Source organism: Ranitomeya imitator, chromosome 4 (assembly GCF_032444005.1).
Source record: "Ranitomeya imitator isolate aRanImi1 chromosome 4, aRanImi1.pri, whole genome shotgun sequence".
Taxonomy (NCBI): Eukaryota; Metazoa; Chordata; class Amphibia; order Anura; family Dendrobatidae; genus Ranitomeya; species Ranitomeya imitator.
The window spans coordinates 584,132,284-584,159,216 of NC_091285.1; the positions used below are offsets into that span (position 1 = coordinate 584,132,284).

General features: G+C 43.4%; 2 protein-coding genes across 3 annotated transcripts in view; one reads left to right on the forward strand and one right to left on the reverse strand.

The window, feature by feature from the left end:
* The window catches only part of BLM (BLM RecQ like helicase), a 103,872-nt gene that overhangs the window by 57,886 nt on the left and 19,053 nt on the right, over window positions 1-26,933 (reverse strand). For both annotated transcript variants that reach the window (XM_069766475.1, XM_069766476.1), the window contains exons 7-8: window positions 26,298-26,920; window positions 16,386-16,574 (exon numbers count right to left, since the gene is read on the reverse strand). In XM_069766475.1, the coding sequence (XP_069622576.1) occupies window positions 16,386-16,574; window positions 26,298-26,920 (812 nt within the window). The remainder of the gene's footprint in view (window positions 1-16,385; window positions 16,575-26,297; window positions 26,921-26,933) is intronic.
* On the forward strand, window positions 5,009-8,526 carry LOC138676823 (uncharacterized). The gene is made up of 3 exons (XM_069766474.1): window positions 5,009-5,368; window positions 6,152-7,663; window positions 8,396-8,526. The coding sequence occupies exons 1-2, from the start codon at window positions 5,128-5,130 to the stop codon at window positions 7,654-7,656; spliced, it is 1,746 nt and encodes a 581-aa protein (XP_069622575.1). The 5' UTR covers window positions 5,009-5,127; the 3' UTR covers window positions 7,657-7,663; window positions 8,396-8,526.

Genomic DNA, 26,933 nt, shown 5'->3' on the forward strand with positions numbered 1-26,933 from the left:
GATAGTAACATGGGTAGCTGACTCAAAGACAGTGGAGGCCTGCCGGTATCGGAGGCCTACTGCTACAGGCAACACACATGAAGGAGACCCAACGTGGAATCTACACATTTACAAAAATGTATTTGCACACACCAACAAAGCGACATCAATTTCACCACAGTAGAAATAGTCTAATAGGGACCGACAGGTCTTCCACTACACCAACCCACAAGATGGACACCCAAGTAGGACTGTTCACATTTCCAAAAGCAGCAGCAACAGCAGGCACATAAGACCCACTAAAGATATCAGAGACTGCAATTACGCGAGAACAATAGAGCACACTAAAAACTACAACATCCAGTTACAGAAGTTGTCTTTGTCACATTAGTGGTTCACTAGTGCTTTCTGAAACATTAACACCTACCCCACATACACCTCGAACACCAAGCCTAATCCCCCTATCACCACGACCTCGCTTTTTCCCAGTCATGTTGCTCAGAAAGTGTTTTAGGAGCACACTATTAGCAACTAAAAATTAGATTTCTTACTCTGCACAACCTCTGCACACAGCTGAATTTCAGTGGCACAAAATTAGAAGGTGAAATATGGAGTGATTAATCACGTTACTCACAGAAGAAAGAATTGTTGCAGTGTGGATGAGGTCTGTATGACAAAGAAGAGCTGCTCCAAAGAAATTTAAGGTAAGATGTCCCCTACTGTATGACATTAGTAACAGATTTTTTTTTTTTTGGGGGGGGGGAGGGCGGGGGAGTGGGAGTGATGAGGCCTGTATAACATGGACTACATGTTCCAAACAATTTGCATGCTAGATGTCCCCTACTGTATTACGTTAGTAACAGAATAATTTTTGGGGCCTGTCAATGAGGCCTGTATAACACACTAGATGCTCAAAACAATTTCACACTAAGGTCTCTCCTTCTGAATCACGCTATTAACATAAAAAAAATATTTTCAGTCTGGATGAGTCCTGTATAATCTGGAAGATTGTCCGTGGCATTGGAACGCCCCCCTTTCCTACATTTGCTGCTGGTAAGGTGCAGGTTTGCAGCAGAAATATGGATGACGTGTCGTTACATGAACTGATCAAGAAAAGGGCCATGACGGTGGCAATGGGATCGGACAATAGGATTAATAACATGGTGGCCATGGGAGGTACGAAATCCAGGATCCAGCCTACAATGATTACTGATTTACAAAAACCCTCACTGTCGCCCTGATCCACTCCCGCCTGGACTACTGTAACGCTCTATTAATTGGCCTCCCCCTTACTCGACTTTCCCCTCTCCAGTCTATCCAGAAGGGACTCTGTCACCTGAATTTGGAGGGAACAATCTTCAGCCATAGGGGCGGGGTTTTCGGGTGTTTGATTCACCCTTTCCTTACCCGCTGGCTGCATGCTGGCTGCAATATTGGATTGAAGTTCATTCTCTGTCCTCCGTAGTACACGCCTGCGCAAGGCAAGATTGCCTTGTGCAGGCATGCACATCCAGAAGATAGGTGCAAAACAATTTCAAACTCAGACCTCGGCTGCTGTATCAACGCCACTAAATGAAAAGGTTGGCTATAGCGAGCTCCCTGTCGGGCGAACAGGGATCAATCGACCGTGTCCCTTTATGGACACGGTATATTGATGATATCTTCTTCGTCTGGCAGGGCACATCCGTCGACCTTGCGCAGTATATGACCCTCTTGAACAGCAATGATTTGAATATTCATCTTACTTTTGTATTTGATGCGGAGTCTATCGATTTTTTGGATGTTACGATTAAGAGAGACCCCAGGGGGATGCTAAATACTGATATTTTTCGTAATAAAAGGTCCACCAATACCTTATTACATGCTTCCTCGGGGCACCCAGTGCACATGATTAAATCTATCCCGGTGGGGCAATTTCTCCATCTTAAACGGATTTGCTCCACTGAGGTAGACTTTGAGAAAAGGGCTGTTGAGCTGAACATGCGGTTCAGAGGTCGTGGTTACAGTGGGAGATCCCTCAAAAAGGCCTACTTGAGAGCCAAACATACCCCACGTGGGAAGTTATTGTATGGGGCCTCGGGTAGTTCTAAGGGAGGTAATGATAGTAAAATAAGGTTTATCACCACCTTTAGTTCAAAATCTGATGAGATATGTAGGGTATTAGAAAAAGCGTCGCCAATCCTTATGGTGGATTCCACCATGAAAAAACGCCTTCCAATTCGACCCTCGTTGACATTTAGGCAGGCCAGAAATCTTAGGGACCACGTAGTCCATAGTCATTACGTGAGTCAACACCCTATAACTATTCTGGATAGATTTACACCAAGGCCTGGATGCACTCCGTGTGGTCATTGCGTCGCCTGCCCCAATGTGGAAAGGAGCGATTCCTTTTCTAACTCTAAAGGTACTAGATCTTTTGCAATTAGACAACATATTACGTGTACGACACAATATGATGTCTATTATGCTACGTGTCCCTGCGGACTGATTTATGTAGGCCTCACTACTCGCCAGCTTAACCCCTTTCTGACCTCGGACGGGATAGTACGTCCGAGGTCAGATCCCCTGCTTTGATGCAGGGCTCCGCGGTGAGCCCGCATCAAAGCCGGGACATGTCAGCTGTTTTGAACAGCTGACATGTGCCCGTAATAGGCGCATTTAACTAGTTAAATGCCGCTGTCTAACGCAGACAGCGGCATTTAACTGCCGCTTCCGGCCGGGCACGATGTCATCGCCGACCCCCATCACATGATCGGGGGTCGGCAATGCGTCTCCATTGTAACCATAGAGGTCCTTGAGACCTCTATGGTTACTGATCACCTGTGGCTGTGAGCGCCACCCTGTGGTCGGCACTCACAGCACACCTGCAATTCTGCTACATAGCAGCGATCAGCAGATCGCTGCTATGTAGCAGAGCCGATCGCGTTGTGCCTGCTTCTAGCCTCCCATGGAGGCTATTGAAGCATGGCAAAAGTAAAAAAAAAAAAAGTTACAAAAAATGTGAAAAAAATAAAAAAAATATAAAAGTTTAAATCACCCCCCTTTCACCCCAATCAAAATAAATCAATAAAAAAAAAAAATCAAATCTACACATATTTGGTATCGCCGCGCTCAGAATCGCCCGATCTATCAATTAAAAAAAAGCATTAACCTGATCGCTAAACAGCGTAGCGAGAAAAAAAATTTGAAATGCCAGAATTACGTTTTTTAGGTCGCCGCGACATTGCATTAAAATGCAATAACGGGCGATCAAAAAAACGTATCTGCACCAAAATGCAATCATTAAAAACGTCATCTCGGCATGCAAAAAATAAGCCCTCAACCGACCCCAGATCACGAAAAATGGAGACGCTACAAGTATCGGAAAATGGCGCAATTTTTTTTTTTTTTTTAACAAAGATTGGAATTTTTTCTCATTACCTAGGTAAAAAATAACCTAGTCATGTTAGGTGTCTATGAACTCGTAATGACCTGGAGAATCATAATGTCAGGTCAGTTTTAGCATTTAGTGAACCTAGCAAAAAAGCCAAACAAAAAACAAGTGCGGTATTGCACTTTTTTTTGCAATTTCACCGCACTTGGAATTTTTTTCCTGTTTTCTAGTACACGACATGCTAAAACCAATGATGTCGTTCAAAATTACAACTCGTCCCGCAAAAAATAAGCCCTCACATGGCCAAATTGACGGAAAAATAAAAAAGTTATGGCTCTGGGAAGGAGGGGAGTGAAAAACGAACACGGAAAAACGAAAAATCCCAAGGTCATGAAGGGGTTAAAGTACGCATTAGGCCAACCCTATGGCTACTAGTAGTTATAGGCCTATATCCCTTCTGAACTCAGATACCAAGTTGTTCTCAAAAATTTTGGCCAATAGACTAAGCGTCATCCTCCCTAGACTGATAGTCAATGATCAAATGGGGTTTATTAAAAATAGGCAACCAGCCGACGCCACCAGAAGGATATTGAACCAAATCAAACTCACTAATAAATCCAAAACCCCTACAGTTTTTGTCTCCTTAGACGCTGAAAAGGCCTTTGATCGTATAGATTGGAGTTTCCTCAAACAGACCCTTCAAAAATTTGGTTTTAATGACAAACGTATCTCCTCATATATGACATTATATCAAGGCCCTACAGCTAAAGTCACCTGCAATAATCATATCTCAGACCCCTTCCATATTAACAATGGCACTAGACAAGGCTGCCCCTTATCCCCTTTACTTTTCAATTTGGCTCTCGAACCCCTGGTGGAACGTATCAGACAAAACTCTCTCATTACAGGCATATCCACTAACAAACGCCATCATAAACTTAGTTTATTCGCAGATGACATAATCCTAACCCTCACCAACCCAGTCATCTCCACTCTAGAAACTATCAAAGAACTTGAAAATTTTGCATCTCTTTCCAAATTCAAAATCAACGGTTCAAAATCTAACATCCTACCCATCCACCTCTGCAAAAAGGAAATCAATTCCTTGAAAAAGGTAATATCATTCAAGTGGTGCAATGAAGAATTCCCATACTTAGGGATCATAATTAACAAAAACCTTGATAAGACTATCTCCTCAAACCTGAGGAAGATAGATGAAATTCTTAAAAAAAGATTGCACCACTTTTAATGATAAAAGTTTGTCCTGGTGGGCAGGGTGGATTGATTTAAATCACGCCGATTTAAATCATGATTTAAATCAAAAGATTTTTTTCTATTTAAATCGGATCGATTTAAATCATGATTTTAATCATGATTTAAATCACTGATTTAAATCAAAAGGTTTTTTTTAATATAAATCACGATTAAAATGAGAAGTGAGAGCAGTGCGCATGTGCGCCCATAGTTACACGGACGAAACTAGGGGCAACGATCTAACGCCAGGGTGAGGGGGGGACCCCAAAGTAAGTAAAAATCTTTTTTGTTTTACTATATGGCAATAGGTAGGTGTTTAAAAGCAGCATGTCTTAATTGTATAAACTATTAATAGCGTCCACATTTTGTTCATACTGCCCCCTTAAATTCCACACTTCTAGCTTGGTTTCACTTTTGGTTTAGTTTCTTTTTCCATTCAGTTGACATGCCCAAACTTGTTGGATAGTCAGCAGTACTTGGCTGTAGTAACAATCAAACTTCATAAGTGATCTGTGTGAGCCATGGCAGGTCGTAAGAGAGACCCTATTTGGGTTCATTTTGTTGAGATGCCAGCAGCAGATCTTGGAAAGAAAGGTGCAAGAGCAAAGTGCAAATACTGTCAAAAGGATATCCAAGGACTTGTTTGCCGTTTGAAATCACATTATGAAAACTGCAACCAGAAGGGAAATGAAGATGTTGATAGTGATACAACTAATGTCAATGAACCCCCACAGCTTCTTATGCACCAGGAGCCTAGTACTAGTAAGTCTGGCAATTACAACCTATTTTTTTAACAGACATTTTACTGGGATGGTTAAAGTCTATGAAAAGAGAAATTTCTAGCACTAGTAGTTCTGGAGTATAGAATTTAAATTTATGTTAAGGCAATATTTCACAGAAAATTAACGCTAAAGGACATGTGCACCTTTATTTTTTTAAGGTGCACATGTCCTCCCCCCCCGCAGCGCTCTTACCTCCGATCCCCGCAGCGCTGAGATCCGTGGCTTCGTTTTGACCGTCCGCCTCCCGTCCTCCGGTTGCGGCCTACTCGCAGTGATCCAGCGGCGTGACGTCAGCGGGCCGCACGCTCCATTGAAATGAATGGAGGCGCGCTCGCGGACGGGCAGAACGAAGCCACGGATCCCCGCAGCGCTGACATCGGAGGTAAGAGAGCTGCGGGGGGAGGACATGTGCACACTGCACCTTAAAAAATAAAGGTGCACATGTCCTTTAAGTAAAAATAAAGTGTGTATACGCTTATTTTTTTTTTATTGTAGGCTGCAATTCACTTTTGAAGTCTGCCAAATTGACCATTTTTTAAAAAAAACATTTTTAAAACTTTTGTGACATAATTTTTTTCAGTTGCTCTGATATTAGTTACCAGTATTACAGCAACTTCACCGGAAAACTTGAGTAGCATAACTTTTGAGACAGCCCTTATAGGACGAGGACCATTACATTGTTCAAAAAGTTTGTTTCAAAATATTTTCGTTATATTTCTTCAAATACGCAGTCGATTTATATTTTTAATTTCTGTGCTTTCAGGGTCAAATATGGCTTGTGCTGCACGTGACAATCAATATCTGGGTACAACTTCAACAAAGCAGCCCAAAAAAAAACTTTGCGTGCAAAGTGTAGAAAAATTCATCTTAAAGACTACGACGAGCCAGAAAGAACATTTTGATGAATTAATTGCTAAATTCATATTTGCAACCAATTCTTCTTTCCGACTAGTTGAGCACCCATTGTTTGTACAAATGATCGAAGGAATTAGACCAGGCTACAAACCACCAAGTAGATTTGATATCTCAGGAAAACATCTTCAGGCTGTATACGACATAGAAAGAGCGGCTTGTACAAAATATTTGAAAGACAAGGTTGTTAACATGAGCTTGGATGGTTGGAGCAACATCCACAACGACCCCATAATTTGCACTTGTGTCACAACAGAAGATAGTGAAACTTACCTTACAGACACAATCAACACATCTGGAAATTCACATACTGCTGAATATTTACTTGAAATTGCTAAGAACTCAATTCACCAATGCCAAGAACAGTTTGGATGTAAAGTAAGGAGCTTAGTTACTGATAACGCAAGCAATGTGGCAAAAATGCGAGCGGAACTGGCACATGAGGATGACACAAATGTCATTACATACGGTTGTTCTGCCCATTTGTTGCATCTTTTGGCAAAAGACCTGCATATTTCGGGTGTCAAGGAACATGTTGTAGAAATTGTTAAATATTTCCGCAATAATCATTTTGCACATGCAACCTACAAGGAAATGGGAGGACTGAAGTTGGTTCTACCACAAGATGTTAGATGGAATACCTTGGCTGACTGCTTGGAAATGTTTATTAACAACTGGTCAAAATTACTGTCCATTTGCGAAACACATCGGGATAAAATTGATGCTAATATACGAAGCAAAGTATTAAATCTTGGTGTGAAGAGAAATGCCGAGGACCTTTTGGAAAGGTTAAAGCCAATATCGATTGCGTTGGATAAAATGCAGAAAGATACTGCAACCATAGCTGATGCCACAGAAGTTTGGAAAGATTTAGAAGGTTCTCTAGATCGCTTGAACCTCTCAAACAATGTAAAGGTTGCAATACAGCACCGCAAGGACCAAGCATTAAAAGAAGAACACTATTTAGCCAATATCTTGCATCCCATCTACAGAGGGAAAAAATTATCTGAGGCGGAAATCAACTCTGCAATGGAGTGGCTCGCCAATACTAACCATGACATTGTGGCAACTGTGCTGAAATTGAAGTGTGAATCTGCACCATTTCAAAAATACATGTTTGCAGATAACGTCGTTAATGAACTAAAACCACTGGACTGGTGGAAGTCGCAATCACTTGTTCTTCCAGCAAAGATAATAAATCTAGCTACTCAGCTACTGACTGCATCGGCTTCATCCGCAGGAGTAGAGAGATTGTTTTCTTCATTTGGTTTTGTGCACACAACAGTCCGAAACCGCTTAGGAACTGCTAAAGCAGGACAACTGGTTTTCCTATTAAAAGTCCTAAATAAACAGTAGGCTTAAGGTACCTTCACACATAACGATATTGTTAACGATATCGTTGCTATTTGTGACGTAGCAACGATATCGTTAATGAAATCGTTATGTGTGACAGCGACCAACGATGAGGCCCCTGCTGGGAGATCGTTGGTCGCTGAATAAAGTCCAGAACTTTATTTCGTCGCTGGACTCCCTGGAGACATCGCTGGATCGGCGTGTGTGACACCGATCCAGCGATGTCTTCACTGGTAACCAGGGTAAACATCGGGTAACTAAGCGCAGGGCCGCGCTTAGTAACCCGATGTTTACCCTGGTTACCATGCTAAAAGTAAAAAAAAAACAAACAGTACATACTTACCTACAGCTGTCTGTCCTCCAACGCTGTGCTCTGCTCTCCTCCTGTACTGGCTGTGAGCCGGAAAGCAGAGCGGTGACGTCACCGCTCTGCTTTCCGGCTCACAGACAGTACAGGAGGAGAGCAGAGAAGCAGAGCGCAGCGCTGGAGGACAGACAGCGGTAGGTAAGTATGTACTGTTTGTTTTTTTTTTACTTTTAGCATGGTAACCAGGGTAAACATCGGGTTACTAAGCGCGGCCCTGCGCTTAGTTACCCGATGTTTACCCTGGTTACCGGCATCGTTGGTCGCTGGAGAGCGGTCTGTGTGACAGCTCTCCAGCGACCAAACAGCGACGCTGCAGCGATTCGGATCGTTGTCGGTATCGCTGCAGCGTCGCTAAATGTGAAGGGGCCTTTAAAGGACTGATGTATTCACTGAAGATGTTTGCTTACTTCAAACGTTAGAGATAGGCTATTGTTAAAAAGTACTTACTCTCTGTAGTTCAATTCTGAGTGTTTAATAGTGCAAATAAAAATTATTAGGTTTCATAATCAACTGTTTTAATATTTTTATTTGTGTAAAACAATTAGATTTGCAAAAAGACAAAGTTTTGCTTGTGTACAACTTGATTAAAAAATCTGATTTAAATCAAATGATTTAAATCAAAAAAAATCTGATTTTTTTAAAAAAATCAAGATTTTTATCCACCCTGCTGGTGGGGGAGAAACCTAACAGTTAGGATGTTTACCCTTCCAAAAATTTTGTATATCCTCAGATGTATTCCCCTTCCCATCCCCGCATAAGATCCAATCAAGGCTAAATAAATACATTTGGAATGATAAAAAGCCCAGAACAAATACCAGATCCCTCTACAAAACAAAAATACACGGAGGAATGGATCTCCCAAATATTACGGCCCACTATAATACGCTCCTACTAAAACAAAGTTCACCCTGGTGGTCAGACCAGAATGAGTACGCATGGCTCGACTTGGAGGTAGAGATCAACGGAAGAAAACCCCTTAAAACCATCATCCTTAAAGCTATATCTAGTTCCCCCAACAAAACCCACAGCCACCCAATTTTTCAGGCGATTTCTCTCGCATGGTCTTCAATTTTGAAAAAGGGGGACGGGGTTAAAAACAATCCTGTTCAACTCAAACTATCCCTGTTATTTATCTACTCAATTCTGAATCTTGTCCTACCCCCTATATGGGCTGATTTAAAAATTCAAACCCTTGGCGACATTTATACTGGGTCTAAATTCATAGACTTCAGTTCACTAAAGAATAAATTCAACACCCCCTCGTCTCTTTTCCTTGATTACATGATCCTGAGGGAAAACCTAAGTCTATTCCTTAACCTCAAATTGAAATTCTCGGAGTCCTCTTCAAAAATATTATCCAATCCAAACCACCCAATTTTTTGGAGTCACAAGTTCATTTACAATAGTTTCAATAAAGATTCATCACTGGTTAAAAGCGCAGCTCTTATAACCTGGGAGAAATCTCTAGGTTTCTCTGCCTCTACAGACGATTGGGAGGAGGCCTTTTCGGCTTCATACCAATCAACAATCTCAATGTCCCTTCTGGAGTCGCACTTTAAGGTGTGCTCCAGGTGGTATTACACTCCAGCAAGACTGTCTCACATCAGCCCATCCAACTCCCCCCTATGTTGGAGGAACTGTGGTCATAAAGGCGACCTATTGCATATCTTTTGGAGCTGCCCCACCGTGGCCCTCTTTTGGCTGGAAATCTCATCAATCATCTCTAAATTGTCAGGATCCCCTTTTACCCTCTCCCCACAACTAGCCCTTCTCTCCTTGGACACTATTCCTATTGACAGATCCTTATTGCGCATAATCTTACATCTCTGCTTAGTAGCTAAAAAATCCATTGCCTTTCACTGGAAAAAGGCCAAACTGCCCAATGCAACCTTCGTTGTCAAACTTATGATGCAACATAGAGAATTTGAACTCAAATTTGCCCTATTAAATAACGAATTTGGCAAATTTTACCAAAAGTGGCATATATGGGAGCAGCATTATCCTCCTTGAACAACCAACATTATTAACTTGGTTTAAGTCTCAATATAAGATAAAAATGTTCACAAGATTTTCTCTCTCTCCCCTCTCGTGTTAATTATCGGTTTCGTAGTCATAGTTGCTTGATATTAACAAGCTTTTCACAAGGACCGTCCCCTTGCACCGTTTAGATAATCTGTTGTTGACTAGTATCAGGCCTATTTGCCTCTCAAGGGTTGCGTCCCTTGTTTCTAAGTTGAATTATTACTACGTGTAATGTGTTGTATTCACCCTCCCCTTCTTCCCTTCACTCTTATCCTTTCCTCTCCCTTCCTCCCCTCCCTTCATCATTCTCCTCCCCCTCCCCTCCAGGTTAAAATATAAAATCCTAATAAAGTTCTTTGGAAAAAAAAAAGTACGCATTAGGGAACATGTACTTGGGATACAGGCGGCCTCTGGCCACACGGATGGATCCATGCTCAAAACCTTACCAAGACATTTTAGGGAATTTCATGACTGTAATTCGTCCTTACTGAGGGTCAGGGGCATAGACGCCCTAAAAATTAATATCAGAGGACGTCAGTTATCCAAAAGACTGGGGAGGCTCGAGACACAGTGGATATGGCGTCTCCAGACTGTTCAACCGGATGGCCTCAACGAAAATTTGTCCTTTGCTTCATATTTGTAGTCCGCTGTTTGCTGTCCTTTCCTCCGTGTCTCTCCCCCATATGGTTTTTAATGTTGGATTTTAATGGATTTTATTCTTTTCTAGTACTATTGTCTGTGGCGTGATACACTGGGAGTCTTTTTGGTGAATACCATAAAGAAGATATTAACATCGCTGGATCACCGCCAAGGACCCTTTGATGGTGATATCAACAGGAGGATGCACATGTTTATGCACAGTATGCCCTTGGTATTCCTTGGGATGCCTAATATGAACTACTAACACTAATGTAGATCCAGTGGGGTCTTTTATACACTTCTTCAGATATATCCTTATAGGTGTGACATAATTTAATTATTATATATATTGTACATTCTTGATGTAACACATTTGTTTTATGGATATGTATGTACCCCTCTGTATCTGCTCATATATATATATATATATATATATATATATATATATATATATATATATATATATATATATATATATATATATATATATATATATATATATATATATACATATACATATATATATATATATGTATATATATACAGTACAGACCAAAAGTTTGGACACCTTCTCATTTAAAGATTTTTCTGTATTTTCATGACTATGAAAATTGTACATTCACACTGAAGGCATCAAAACTATGAATTAACACATGTGGAATTATATACTTAACAAAAGAGTGTGAAACAACTGAAATTATGTCTTATATTCTAGGTTCTTCAAAGTAGCCACCTATTGCTTTGATGACTGCTTTGCACACTCTTGGCATTCTCTTGATGAGCTTCAAGAGGTAGTCACTGGAAATGGTCTTCCAACAATCTTGAAGGAGTTCCCAGAGATGATTAGCACTTGTTGGCCCTTTTGCCTTCACTCTGCGGTCCAGCTCACATCAAACCATCTCGATTGGGTTCAGGTCTGGTGACTGTGGAGGCCAGGTCATCTGGCGTATCACCCCATCACTCTCCTTCTTGGTCAAATAGCCCTTACACAGCCTGGAGGTGTGTTTGGGGTCATTGTCCTGTTGAAAAATAAATGATGGTCCAACTAAACGCAAACCGGATGGAATAGCATGCCGCTGCAAGATGCTGTGGTAGCCATGCTGGTTCAGTATGCCTTCAATGTTGAATAAATCCCCAACAGTGTCACCAGCAAAGCACCCCCACACCATCACACCTCCTCCATGCTTCACGGTGGGAGCAGGCATGTAGAGTCCATCCGTTCTTCTTTTCTGCGTCGCACAAAGACACGGTGGTTGGAACCAAAGATCTCAAATTTGGACTCATCAGACCAAAGCACAGATGTCCAGTGGTCTAATGTCCATTCCTTGTGTTCTTTAGCCAAAACAAGTCTCTTCTGCTTGTTGCCTTTCCTTTAGCAGTGGTTTCCTAGCAGCTATTTTACCATGAAGGCCTGCTGCACAAAGTCTCCTCTTAACAGTTGTTGTAGAGATGTGTCTACTGCTAGATCTCTGTGTGGCATTGACCTGGTCTCTAATCTGAGCTGCTGTTAGCCTGCGATTTCTGAGGCTGGTGACTCGGATAAACTTATCCTCAGAAGCAGAGGTGACTCTTGGTCTTCCTTTCCTGGGGCAGTCCTCATGTGAGCCAGTTTCTTTGTAGCGTTTGATGGTTTTTGCCACTGCACTTGGGGACACTTTCAAAGTTTACCCAATTTTTCAGGCTGACAGACCTTAATTTCTTAAAGTAATGATGGCCACTCGTTTTTCTTTACTTGGCTGCTTTTTTCTTGCCATAATACAAATTCTAACAGTCTATTCAGTAGGACTATCAGCTGTGTATCAACCAGACTTCTGCACAACACAACTGATGGTCCCAAACCCATTTATAAGGCAAGAAATCCCACTTATTAAACCTGACAGGGCACACCTGTGAAGTGAAAACCATTCTCGGTGACTACCTCTTGAAGCTCATCAAGAGAATGCCAAGAGTGTGCAAAGCAGTCATCAAAGCAAAAGGTGGCTACTTTGAAGAACCTATAATATAAGACATGATTTCAGTTGTTTCACACTTTTTTGTTAAGTATATAATTCCACATGTGTAAATTCATAGTTTTGATGCCTTCAGTGTGAATGTACAATTTTCATAGTCATGAAAATACAAAAAAAATCTTTAAATGAGAGGGTGTGTCCTAACTTTTGGTCTGTACTGTGTATGTATGTATGTATGTATGTATGTATGTATGTATGTATGTATGTATGTATGTATGTATATATATATATATATATATATATATATATATATATATATATATATATATATATATATATATATATATATATATATATAAAAAATGGAACAGCACAATGCTCACCAGTAGTGGGTGCCTAGCCCCCTGGATAAAATGGTCCAAACATTTATCCAACATGTATACCAAATAGCAAAAAGAAGGCAGCACTCCAAAGATTTCAGGTGAAAAAAGGTGAAGTTTTAATCGACCCACATCACTGCGCGACGTTTCGGCTCACTGAGCCTTTTTCAAGCCTTTTCGGCTATATATACATACACACACACACACACACGTGTACGATCATGTGTGCGGTCATGTGTGTACATATTGGGTGCTTGTAAGCAGTGCGTATGGTCCAACTCATCTATATATTACTGTTCTGGTTACACCAATTTCGTGGTAAAGCATAAGTATTTTACTTTCTCACTTTGTTTTATTTTCTTTGTTATCTTGATATTTGTTATATATTTATTCTATTTGTCCCTCCACAGCATATTATCCGGGCTGTTTTGCAGCCTAGTATGCCATTAAGATGGTAAAACTTGTTGCCATTATACATCTTTATCAGGGGATACAGCCGTTACTTGTTGAGCATGTGTGGGTCTGTGCTTGGTTTTTAGGGGTGTTATTTTATACCCTTCAATAAGATGGCTATGTGATCGGTTAATATACACGCCTGTTTATATCTCTTACCGCATTAATAGCATATTGTTTTGCGCATGTCGGCCTGATCACCATTATGATGGCCGTGTAATCTGACCTGCGCCTGTACATTCTATCCTGTACCAAGATGGCTACGCAGCACTGTTTATGCATACACTCCTGTACCAAGATGGCAGCATGCTACCTCTATGCACATGCCCATTTACGTCACTTCCGGTCTCGGATACAGTGGTGCTGGTGACCCTGGATCACATGGGGCCCGTGTGTTTCCGGTGTCATATAGCCGGGCGGGCCGATGACCGGCAACTATGACGTTGGGGATTTTAGGCGCAATTATTTCCGGCCTGGTGGATATAAATGTTCAATCCGTGAACACATTGCTTCACCCCTTGAGAAAGGCATCTGCCGAACCGCGCGTCGGGGTGAACGCGAGTTGGGTGTATATCTATTTATACCTTTTGATCTATGGGTATGTATCACCACATATATGTATATATATATGCTTGACACTTTATGCAAGTAATGTATGTAATTATTTGGCTGGACTACCCATGTACATGTAAGACTGGTACTGACAATACTGCCATTAATAGATACTATTATATGCACCCACTTGCGTCATGCTGAGGGTGTCACGGGGGATCCTCTCTCTGCTGTTTTATACCTGTTGCTATCAATAAAGCTTTTTGTGATTTGCATACAATGGGACTTATGACTGCTTCTTTATGGGTTTTATGGTCATGTTGAATATGCAGTTTGTCCGTTACGGTCCTATCCAGTCTTATTACTTCCTGATAAATCACCCATTATTGTGATTGCTACCATACAATTGACTGGTATGTTCTCCATCAAGTATTTCACGTTTATGAACAGAAAAAAATAAATATTTTAATGTGCGTGAGGTCTGCAGACAGCTTCATATCACCACCATAAAATTACAACGTGTGATACAGTGGGCTGTATCACATTTTACGAAAGAAAAAATTAGAATTGTTTTTTAATGCGCGTTCGGTCTGCAGACAGGTTCATATCACCACAGCACTGAATGACAACGTGGGATATAGCAGGCTGTTTCAGGCTGTGCATGGAGCACAATAGAAGCAGTGCACAACACACTTGTAGGACATGTGCCCTGCCGGATTTCTCTGTGGACCTCAGTAATGACAAAAAAAAAATGGCAGAAGGTAAATTTTACAGCCACACTGGACACTAGGTAGCTACACTATCTGATATATATCCGCCTAGCTAACTAGCTAAAATCTTGCTGGTAACAGTGCCAGCCTCTCTGCGCTGTTACAGTGTCAAAATGGCGCTAAAACAAGATGTCCTCTCTTTATATGGAGAGGGACATGTGATTTCAGCAGCCGATGACACAAGCCATTGTATCATGACATTGCGGATGTTTCCTTGGGCCTGGTTGGCTATCCGCAAGGTGCACACAAATTTTGGGGAAAAAAATGACCGTTTACAAGAACGCCGCACCTCTGAGCTCTGCAAACCCCCTCCCCTCATCAAACATACCATTATCGTTGCTAAAGTGTTGAAAATACCGTATATACTCGAGTATAAGCCGACCCGAGTATAAGCCGACCCCCCTAATTTTGCCACAAAAAACTGGGAAAACTTATTGACTCGAGTATAAGCCTAGGGTAGGAAATGCAGCAGCTACCGGTGAATTTCAAAAATAAAAATAGATGCTCCATACCGTTCATTATTGCCCCATAAGATGCTCCATATAAAGCTGTGTCACATATAATTCTCCATATCGTTCATTGTTGCCCCAAAGATGCTCAATAGAAAGCTGTGCCATATATGCTCTGCACCATTCATTATGGCCCCATAGATGCTCCATAGAAAGCTGTGCCCCATATAGAATGCTCTGCACCGTTCATTATTGCTCCATATAAAGCTGTGCCCCATATAGAATGCTCTGCACCGTTCATTATGGCCCCATAGATGCTCCATAGAAAGCTGTGCCATATAGAATGCTCTGCACCGTTGATTATGGCCCCATAAATGCTCCTTATAAAGCTGTGCCATATAGAATGCTGCTGCTGCAATAAAAAAAAAAAAAAATCACATACTCACCTCTCTTCTCTCAGGACACCGGCGCTTTCAATATGTACCTGCTCCTCGTGCGGCTCCGTCTCTAGCAATGACGCTCAGCAGAGGGCGCGCACTGACTACGTCACCGCGCCCTCTAACCTGAGCGTCACTGCTAGAGAAGGAGCCGCACCGGAGCGAGGAGCAGGTAAATATCGCGCAGTGCTCCCCTCCCCGTATACTTACCTGTTCCTGGCGCGGTCCCTGCAGTCCCTGGCTTCCCCGGCGCTGCATCTTCTTCCTGTATTGAGTGGTCAGAGTTACCGATCATTTACAGCAATGAATATGCGGCTCCTCCCCTATGGGAGGTGGAGCCGCCTATTCATTTCTGTAATGAGCGGTGCCATGTGACCACTCAGTACAGGAAGAATCTGCAGCGCCGCTAAGTATAACTACACAGCCCCCGCTCCCCCTCCCCTGCTGACCTCCCGTTATATAACTCGAGTATAAGCCGAGAGGGGGACTTTCAGCCCAAAAGAATGGGCTGAAAATCTCGGCTTATACTCGAGTATATACGGTACTTTTGTGGCAACGCAAATGTTGCTGATTTTTCCCGATTTTTAAAAGTTTTGCTTGCGTTTCCGATCACGAATCCAAATGTGCCATACTCGTGCCGAATTTATGTTTGGCGATCGTTTTCTGAACAAATTCGCTCATCGCTAATCAGTCCCTCTTTAGAATAAGACTTACCTGTTGGCATCAGAATGAAGCAATCCTCGCCACACAAGGAAGCATTGATGGCTTCCAGCTGGTTCATACGGAATCGGTGCAATCCAAATTTCTTATGGAAAATCTTCATCATTTCTTTTGAGTGGGAAAAGTTGTAGCCCCGGAATCGCTCATGAGCCGGGTTCTCTATTGGTGGCTTTATAAAAGAATCTATGCAAGACATGAGAGATTATTTTTACAGATGAAAAAATTATGTATAAGCAAAGTAAATATTGAAAGGTGTAACAGATCTAGAATGTAACAAAATATCTGAAAAAGCTGGAAAACACCAAGATTAACCCCTTCACAACATCAGGCGCACACGTACAGCGCACTCAGAAGCGGAGGTATGAAGCAATACTGAGCAGGTGATGTCTGTATTATTCAGGACCTGCCTCTAACAATCTGCCCGCTATTGTTAATCTGTGAAGTGCTGCTGTCAAACTCGGAGTCCGTCTGTGATTAATCCTGCATGGCTACCTTCAATTGATTCTTCAAATATCACAAATGGTCCATAAATATATAATATGCCCATAAATAGTGGGCTGCACTTCTTGGAGAAATCTATTCTAAACAGGTTTTGTTCCCAATGTCGAGATCGGGAACAAAAATTAGAAGTGCCCAAAAAGGGTATTTTTATTTATAAAAACACATAAAATTTCAGGAATAGGTGCTGGAATATAGAGGTATAGGTAGTGGAAAGGTTTAGAAATAGCAGCAAGGTATACAATGTTACTTTTCTCTATATCTATTAAAAATCATGTAACAATTTATAAGGTAGATAATAATTATTATCATGATTAAGGGTGCTTGATCATCAGAAACGCGTTGATATCGCTTTTTATCCTTTGTAATTGCTGATGTTTTTATCCTCCACTGAATATATTTTCAAGTGAATAAAGAAAGAAGTTTTTTTCACTACCTCGTTGAGCTGGATTCCCCATTTCTTCTTTGATAATAATTAATCCAGATAATTTCTCAAGTGCATATGAAGAAAATTCTACAATCAAATGAAAAATTCTTTAAAAAGTGCGGATACTGGTCAAGTACTCATTAATTTCAGGAATAAACTGAATAAAATAAGTCAAGTGGTGTCAAAAAGACACAAGGTGCAATTTAAGTGATTGACCACTAGATGGCACTGCTATATCATTATTCTAAAATGCATTGTGCATATACCCCAGAAAAAGTATTTTCTTGGTAAAAAAACAAAATTGTGATCTAATGCAGGATCTCCTCACTAGAGGCCTCCTGGCCAGGAGGTTATAGTCTCACAACAGCTTCATACTTCATCAGAGATCTGTGCTTTCTCATCTCCATTGTTTAATCATGGCTTTACACAGAGTCTTTTTCCAACTACATTGATTACTATAGACAGGTGTATACATGTATTGCAACTATAATGTCTTATTTAATATAGACTATAGTGAGCAGATCCTGCATTTGATCATAATTTTGGTTGTTTCCATGAAAACACTTTTTCTGGGGTGTATACACAATGCATTTTAGAATATAGCAGTGCCATCTAGTGGTCAATGACTTAAATTGCACCTTGGATCTTTCTTTTTAACACCACTTGACATATTTTAATCAAGTTATTCCTGAAGTTAATGAGTGCTTGACCAGTATCAGTACTTTAAAGAATTGTTCATTTCATTGTATATAATTTTCTTCATCTGCATTGGCACTTTAGAAATTATCTGGATTAATTATTATTTATAATCTACCTTATAAATTGTGGTACATGGTTTTTAATAGATATAGAGAAAAGTACCATTATATACCTTGCTGCTAATTATAAACTTTTCCACTACCTATACCTTTATATTTCAGCACCAATTGCTGAAATTTTATGTGATTTCTTTTATCATCAAAAAAAACATTGTTTTAATAACTAAAATATCCTTTTTCGTCACTTCTAATTTTTGTTCCCGATCACAACATCGGGAGCAAAATCTGTTAAGCTTCAATTGATTCTGCAGCTGGCAATAAAGAGCACAACAATGAGACAACAGAAGGCAAAAGGTGCAAAATGTTTCATGAGACGCAATTAAATAACAATTAAATAGTTATTTTTCTTGGTCGCTTCATTGGGGGACACAAAAAAATCAGGCGTTAGCCTGCTGCCATCAGGTGGATGACATTATAATTATATCCTAATTGAAAACTGCCTCCTCCCCAGCAGACTATACATCGCCTGCTAGCATCAGGCCTCCTCAGTTTTCTGTAGTGTCAGTTCGAGGTAACATGGTTCCGAGTCTTAGACCACCCTTAGCACCTTTTTCATTGGCGAGAGCCTACGGGCAGTGCTCATCTGGCAATATCCTTCATTTTAATTTTTGCAGGCCTCTATTGAGCTAGGAGAGACTCCCAAGAGCCAGATTCCTGCCTTGATTATCCTGGTTCAGTAGAATATAACTTGTAGGTCATAGGTCAGGACTGCCAGTCCAGGCAGGGTGATCTTGAGATCTCCATATTACCCCCCAGGATCCAATAGATCTCTATGGGGTCCTTTCGGTCCTCTCACTTGGTGCGAGTCAGAACGATCTCTTCATTTCAGCTTTTTTGTGACTTTTCTTCTCTTTAGCGATCCCTTCCATCAGGCGATGCTCTCTCCTTGTCTGGGATAGAGTAGTCTGACATTTGGCTCCCTCCTTTCATTTTAATGAGGCGATGGCGCTCCTTCCTTTAGATACTTTGCCTCTCATTTCCTAGAGAGGTTCTCACATAATCTGACGTGGTCAGAGCTGGGCTTCTCCATCTGTCCCTCACAGCTCTGTTCAGGAGTCCTGTGGTCATCCTGGTAAGCTCTCGCAGAGGTCAGGCCCCCTCGAGGGTGACCATTGCTCGCTGGATTAGACCAGCCGTTATGGAGGCTTGTAAGGCAAGGCCAGCGCTCCCCCTGTGGTGAGCTGGAAGAGTTTACTGGGCCGTTCCTCATCAGGCTTCAGTTCTGCAACTATGTAAGGCAGCTAAATGCTTCTAAAGGAATACCTTGTCTAAGTTTTATAGGGTCTACACCCTTGCTTCTGCAGACACAAGTCTTGGGAGGAGGACACTGCAGGCCGCAGTTGCTCAGGCGATGGCTTGAGCAAGACAAGAGTGGAAAATTCTGTGGTAACAGTATAATATTTAGTTTATGCCCACCCCAGGGACAGATATGCGACATCCCATGGTTTTTGTGTCCCCCTATGAAGACTACGAGAAAGATTTTAGAGTGACTACAAAGATCTTAATTTAACCCAAACTATATGCATTTAAGAAAAAATTATACATATTAAAAAAATTACTCCAAAGGGTGTCCATATCCTTTAAAATGGACTTTAAGGATTTGGAAAACCTCCGGGTGCAGTTTCTTTAAAGAAAAAACAAACAAAAACTGATCTTTCCTCACCTTCCTCAGGTCCAGCACAGAGTCTCTGCTGCTCCCGGAGTCTCTTATTGTCTGCAGCATTGAGAGCACCTCGACAACACTGAAGCCAATAAGCGAGCTTAGTAGCTCTGCCCAAATTGACGACACAAGCTGCTGAGCTCGCTGCTTGGCTGTCCAGGTGATCCCAATGCTGCAGTCAATAACAGAAGCACCGTAGACTCAGCTCTGGACCCGGTGAGAACGAGTATAGGTTAGTTTGTTTAAAAAAATTAAAAAAAATGATGGTGGTGTTTTTTTTTTTTTAAACCAGAAAACCCCTTTAATATTTACCTCAGTTTCAGGATATAGTACAATGGAAGAAAAAAATAGGACCGACATATGTACTTGCTACGACAAATGGATCCCTATAGAATATAGGGATTTTTGTGTACTCACCGTAAAATCCTTTTCTCCGAGCCATTCATTGGGGGACACAGACCATGTATGCTGCTGCCACCAGGAGGCTGACACTAAGTAACACAAAGAAAGTTAGCTCCTCCCCTGCAGTATACACCCTCCTGCTGGCCCCCAGCTAACCAGTTCGGTGCAAAAGCAGTAGGAGATCAATAGCAACATATAAACGTATAGCATGTCACATTATATAAGAGAGTATAAAAATATCAAAAGATAAAAACAAAGCATAAGCTAAGGGTGGGAGCTGTGTCCCCCAATGAATGGCTCGGAGAAAAGGATTTTACGGTGAGTACACAAAAATCCCTATTTCTCCTTCGCCTCATTGGGGGACACAGACCATGGGACGTCCCAAAGCAGTCCCTGGGTGGGGACATCATCAGATCAGGCCGTGTAACCGCTACTTACAAGTGCGCCACCGCGGCCTGCAAGGTCCGCCTGCCCCGACTCACATCTGTGGAAGTATGTGAATAAAAGTGCTTCAAGAATGTATGCGGACTGGAGGAGTTCACAAGCTTGCGGTCGTGCTTGCCGAAGTCTGGAACCTAGAGCCCTCAGACAGGGAGATAGGCTGACATCTAGCTCGGAAGGACTCCTGGATGGAGAAAACAATCCACCAGGCTAACCTGGCCGAAGAAAACGGCTAGACCCTTCCTGCGACTGTCAGGAAGCCTACTTACCATCGAAAAAGCCAAGTAAAGCGTCCAACCCTTGGCAGGACGCCATTCTCGATACGTACCCACTCGAAGCACTCACTCCTTCCAGGTTATAGAGGATCCCTTCCGAGGTGTGTGGATCGGAGCCGAAAGAGATGAGAGAATGATTCCCCTGCAACAGTGGGAATACAATACCACCTTGGCAATGAGGGAAGGGGATGTCCAGAGGGCAACCCTGCCTTGAGGTAATAAGGAAAAAAGACAAAGAACAGAACGTCGAGTTCCGAAGACTCATCAGGAGTACAAGAACGCAAAGAAAGAAGGGAAGAGACCTTCCCTGATAGTGAAGGCTGTCCGGGTCCAAAAAAGGAGTCCACTTGTAAAAAGCCGAGGATCATTAGGGTCCCACGGATCTAACGGTACGCGGTAGGGAAGAACTACAGGTTAAGGCTCCCTGCAAGAAAGTCCATCTTCCCAGATTTGTCGCAATAAGACGGAAAACTAGAAGAACAGCAAGCGAGAAAAACCCTGACATGGTCAGTGCGGTTCTCCCGGGATCCCTGGAGCCCTTCCTGCTTCCGAAAAGATCTCAGAAGAAGTAGAAGAGGAGTTATAGAAATTGGTCCCATGGAAGAGTAGAGCATGCACTGCGATGGTCTTGAAAGTCAAGGCCAAACCATGAACCGGAGCACATAGGCGTTCAGCTTGGACGCCATCTGACCTACATCTGGAGAAGTCTAGTGAAGGCAGATCCGATGGAAGACTTCCGAATGAAGTTCCCACTCACTAGAGGAGGAACCCTGACGGCTGAACATGTGTGCTGCCCAGAGCACTACTCCAGGGATATGTAGTGGTGAGATCCCTGAATGAAAGATCTCGGCTCGTCAGAGAGAGAGAGGTGCCTGGGCCATGGCGCTTGACTGTGGGTAAACCGAAGACCCGCCTAAAATCAGTGGGCCTGCTACAGGATTAGACGTACCGTTCAGAACTCCAGGGAAAAGATCGGAAGAAGACTGGCCTTGGAATTCCCCAATGACCATTGGACCAGGAGAAGGCTCTGGGAGAGGAAGGAGCTCAGGGAATACTCTTTGAAAGCCTGATAGATCTGCAGAAAAAAAGGGCGCAGCGAAGGAAACTGCTTCCATTGTCGTCCTTTTCCTCAGAACCCTCCTAGCGAATTGAATGAACCGAGGGAATGAGATATGAAGTGCGCAAGCTCTCTGTTGAAGAACCACGAGCTTGACTCGAGAGAGAAAAAACAATCCTGCGGGGCAGGATCATCCTGAAAAAAGGATCTGCTGAACTGGGAAAGAGGAAAAGAAACTTGTCTAAGTTTAGCTGCTAGCCCAGAGAAAGGGTATTGCAAGAGATATAGACGACTCAGCGTAGTCCTAGAAGAGCAGCTACAAAGTCGACCAAAAAGAGCAGGACGACCATGCTTCTATGATGCAAGAAGTACACGACAACCGACATGACCCCTGCGACCACACTGGTGTGGTAGCCAGGCCGGAGGACAAGGTCGTGACTAGAAAATGCTGTTCGCAAATGGAAAGGAAGAAATTTACTTTCACTGGGGATAGAACCCCTGTTTCCCACTCAATAGTCAAAGACCTTAACCACTCAGCCATCAGCTGACCTTGAAGAGATTGTTGTAGCGGGGAGAAATAGGCATGTGAGGGTAAGACTCCCGAATGACTAAGGATGCCAGAAAGTCCACCTCTTTCTGATGAAGTAAAGGCTGAGCGGAGAAACTCCATCGGAAAAAGGGGAGGACCTTGACAAAGGTTGTTAGAAGTTTGAAGTCCAGGAATGGTGACACTTTACATTCCCTCCATTTTTGGAACCAAGATCCCTAGATCTAGACTATCCTGGACAATGCTTCCACTGCTGGTTGGGTCTGTAGAGGAGATACGATCCCTGCTAGTCTCCCGCTCAGAAAATTAGATTGGCCAGCTATACTGTTGAAAACAAAGTAGCTAAGGTCTCTGACCAGGAGACCATTGGTCAAGCCACCCATGTGGTGGCTAAGGAAGGGAAAAGCGCTGAACCCGAAACCACAAGACGGAACGAGCTAGGTTTGCTATCCGACCGTCTGTGGTAATTTAAAAAATGATACATCGGGCAGGAATACCAGTAGGTATACCACAAGAAAAACAACCCGGATAGTCTGCCAAGAGACAGAATACGGGACTGCGACCAGCAGGTCTCTAGCCATCGACGTGCAGAGTAGAAAAAAAGGAACCCTCAATCCACCGTCCTCTTAACAGGGGCGTGGAGAGGAATCGTCCGCTTTCTTGCATCATGCGCTAAATAGTGATGATACAAAGGGAGGGGTGCTTGGACGCCAAAAATGTGTGCCTCCGTACATCCTCAGAGTAGAAGTCCCCGAGTGGACAGGGCAGATGTCTGGCAATAGGCCTAAATGCAGAAGAGGATACCCGGAGGCGACAATCCATATGCTCGTCTGTTGAAGGTGTGGGCGGAAATCGGAGCCCCTTAAAGGACCCGTTACCATAAAAATCCGACCCGGTATGGCATCCAGCTTAGAGGCTTCTGTCCAGTGCATCGCCCGTCCCACTGTTGATGATATAAAGAGAAAGAGAGAGAGTCCCTCTTTCTCAGAAGCTCTGGCAAATCAAGGCAATATCCGATCCATATTTCGCATTGTTCTCAACCAAACATGGGGGAGAGATCAGGAAAAGAAAACTTCCGTTTTGTAGAACCTGTACGTTATTCAAGGATACTTGCGGCCCCTGCTAGCCGGCGACTCCTAATGTAGAAGAGGGAGCATGTTGAGTGCTCCAGAGTTCAGTTAGGGAGACCAGTTTAGGATTGCTGATGTGCTCTTAGGGCCAGTCAATACTGGTCATGCGCCTTTAAGACCAGGGAATACTGGTCCTGTGCCTTTAAGAGGAGGACATACTGTTCATGTGCGTCATGTGCCATCAAGAACCAAGGCCTGCTGGTCATGTGCCTTTAAGAAACAGGACGTACTTGACATGCACCTTTAAGTCCAAGACATACTGGTCATGAGCCCTTAAAACCAGGGCCTACTGGTCATTTGCGTTTAAGACCAGGGCATACTGGACATGTGCCTTTAAGACCAGGGCATACTGGTCATGTGCCTTTAAGACCAGGGCATACTGGTCATGTGTTTATAAGACCAGAGCATACTGGACATGTGCCTTTAAGTCCAGGGTATAATGGTCACGTGTCTCTAAGACCAGGGCATACTGGTCGAGTACCTTTAAAAGCAGGAGAGTAGAAGTCCCCGTGTACTGGTCACCTTTAAAAACCACGGCATGCTGGACAAACGCCTTAAGACCAGGGCATACTGGTCATGTGCCTTTAAGACCAGAGCATACTGGTAATGAGCGTACTGGTCATGGGAGATTAAGACCAGGGCATACTGGTCACTAGCGTTTAAGACCGAAGAGTACTGGTCACGTGCCTTTAAGACCAGGGCATACTGGTCATGAGTCATTAAGACCAGGAAATACTGGTAACGTGTTTTGAAGGCCAGGGCATACCAGTCACGTACCTTTAAGACCAGGGCATGCTGGTCACGTGCCCTTAAGGCCAGGGCATACTTGTCATGTGTGGTCGTGTGCCTTTAAGACCGGGAATGCTGGTCATGCTCCTTTAAGACCAGGAATGCTGGACAAGACCGGGGCATCTTTTTAAAGGATAATGCCAGAGATGGAATCCCAGGAGGGGAACTAGGTACTCTGGGAGGAGCCGGGATAGGCGCAGCGAAGGCTCCTGAGCAATTGATTAAGCACTATGAGAAAGGTGACCGGCTCTGCTGGTAATGTGCCCCTTTTACACTAGGGAACTCTTAAGACCAGGGAATCTGGTGAAGGGTTCATGAGAAAAACCATGGAAAAAGACTGGGGATGCACCTATAAGCCCAGCGACTACTGGGCATGAGACAAGCCCAGCGGCTACTGGGCATGAGACTTAAAGACCAGGGGACCTGAGCCCCAGAGAATGCGGGTCCCAAGTATTTAAAACCGTGATGTTAGTCCCTTTATGCTGCCGGACGTGCGGATTTGCGGGGGAGGGGAGCGATTCACCTTACCGGGATTCTGAGTCCCCCGTCTGGAATAGCGCTGACCTCAGCGCTGAAAACCGCCGGCAGCAGCCCCTTCCAGAAGAACTAGGGGCCGGAAACTCCGCAGCCCCTTCCTGACGTCAGGGAGAAGATGGCCGCCGAGATCTCGTCCTGCCCGAGAAGCGCCAGAATAGGGGGGCGGAGCCGCTAGAGTAAAGCCGGCGGGGGGGGGGCGGGGCTTCCCGGAATGCTGCCTAAACAGGGCCGAAGCCGGGGACTAAATTTATAGAGTCGGCCGGTGCGCACCCGCGGACTGAAGGGAAAGGGACCGCGAAGCTCTGTGGGGACCCTGCCGCTATGGAGCCCACCTATGACCGCCAAAAAAGTCAATTATTAACGTGCACTTACCCCGTACAGGTAGGAGCTGTGCCCGGGAAGATAGGACGGTGTAGGGTTGGGGAGCCTCCATCCACCATACCTGCAGAAGAGGGGTGGAGAGGAACCATCTGCCTCCTTCCATCATCCGCTTTTTCAGTGGTGATGCAGTGGGGGCTGCTCGGACGCCACGTTGGAAGGTGCCTCTGTACAGCCGAGGGTAAAACCTGGTGGACAGGGCTGAATGTCCGGCAATAGGCCTGGCTGCAGAGGAGGATACTGAAGGTGAAACTCCAGTGCTCGTCTGATAAGGGAGGGGGGAGATCGGTGCCCATGAAGAGGCCCGTCGCCCCTAAAATCAGCTCAGGCAGTGGCTTCCCACGTCGCAGGAGAGGATACGGAGAGGTAAAACTCCCGTGCTCGCCTGTTGTTGGTTCGGGGGAGATCGGACCATGAAAGAATCCGTCGCCCCCTTCGTCCGTTGTAAAAGGTTAAAAGGTAAAAAGGAAAAAAGGTAAAATCTTTGGGTCTGAATAGCAGACCCGTCCGTGTGCCTCCTACGGACACTAAGCAAGAACTGGTTAGCTGGGGGCCAGCAGGAGGGTGTATACTGCAGGGGAGGAGCTAACTTTCTTTGTGTTACTTAGTGTCAGCCTCCTGGTGGCAGCAGCATACATGGTCTGTGTCCCCCAATGAGGCGAAGGAGAAATGTACCATAACGACACTGTGATATAGATGATGTGTGAGGGTAGAGGTCGCACACTGGGAACTTGTATTGTGTATTTATTGATATATGATACTTTGATCTGGTGTATGGTGCTCAATAAAATGGTAAAATGATTTGTCAGATTTTGCTTAACACAATCTTCCTGATAATACCAGAACAGTTTCAGAGATTTCATGAGCCGATCCTTCAATGAATAGCTACACTTCCATAAAGGGTTTTCACAATGAGATTAAGGTTTTTTATTTCTATAACTATTTACCTGATGTTCCAGTTGGTTTAGAGGTGAATCCAGAAGATGGTAATGAAACTCGATTGCTCTTCTGTACGGCTGGCGCTTCCCGTATTGTGGGGTATGGTGAGGGTAACGGTTTGTTAGTAGGTGGTGCTGCTGGGCTGTCCAAGCACTGTATGTCATCATCGAAATCTTCAATGTCAAAATTGTCAATATCAAAGTACATGTCATCCATGTCTGAGGTATCCGGCTGCGGTGCAGGCGCTTTGGCACATGTACTAGAAGTGAGGGGCTTTTCACTGTATGGAGTATTGAAACGACTGGAAATAAAAACAGAGTCCTGGAGACTGGAGGAATCTTTACTAGTACAGTCATAAGCCTTAAAGGAAAACAATTTGTTTTCTAGCCGAGAGTCCCTCATATTTCCACAATCCGTAGTAATGTCTTTTGGCTTTGGCTTGTCAGAAGCAAGCGAGGTGAATCTAAAAACATTCCCCAACGGTCGTTGTACTGATGCATCTGACACCAGAGTGCCCAAAAAGCCTGGCGCCGAGTCTATTTTAGAATCTGATGGTTTTGAGCCACTGGATAAGCAACGAGGCTCGACCAGTGAGGATTTCAGCACAGAATCATTAGACGAGAGCCTTTTCCTGTCCAATTAAA

Coding starts and splice junctions, on each gene's coding strand:
- LOC138676823 (XM_069766474.1), top strand. CDS start 5,128: ATGGCAGGTCGTAAGAGAGACCCTATTTGGGTTCATTTTGTTGAGATG. Junction 5,369..6,151: donor GCACCAGGAGCCTAGTACTA/GTAAGTCTGGCA, acceptor CTGTGCTTTCAG/GGTCAAATATGGCTTGTGCT.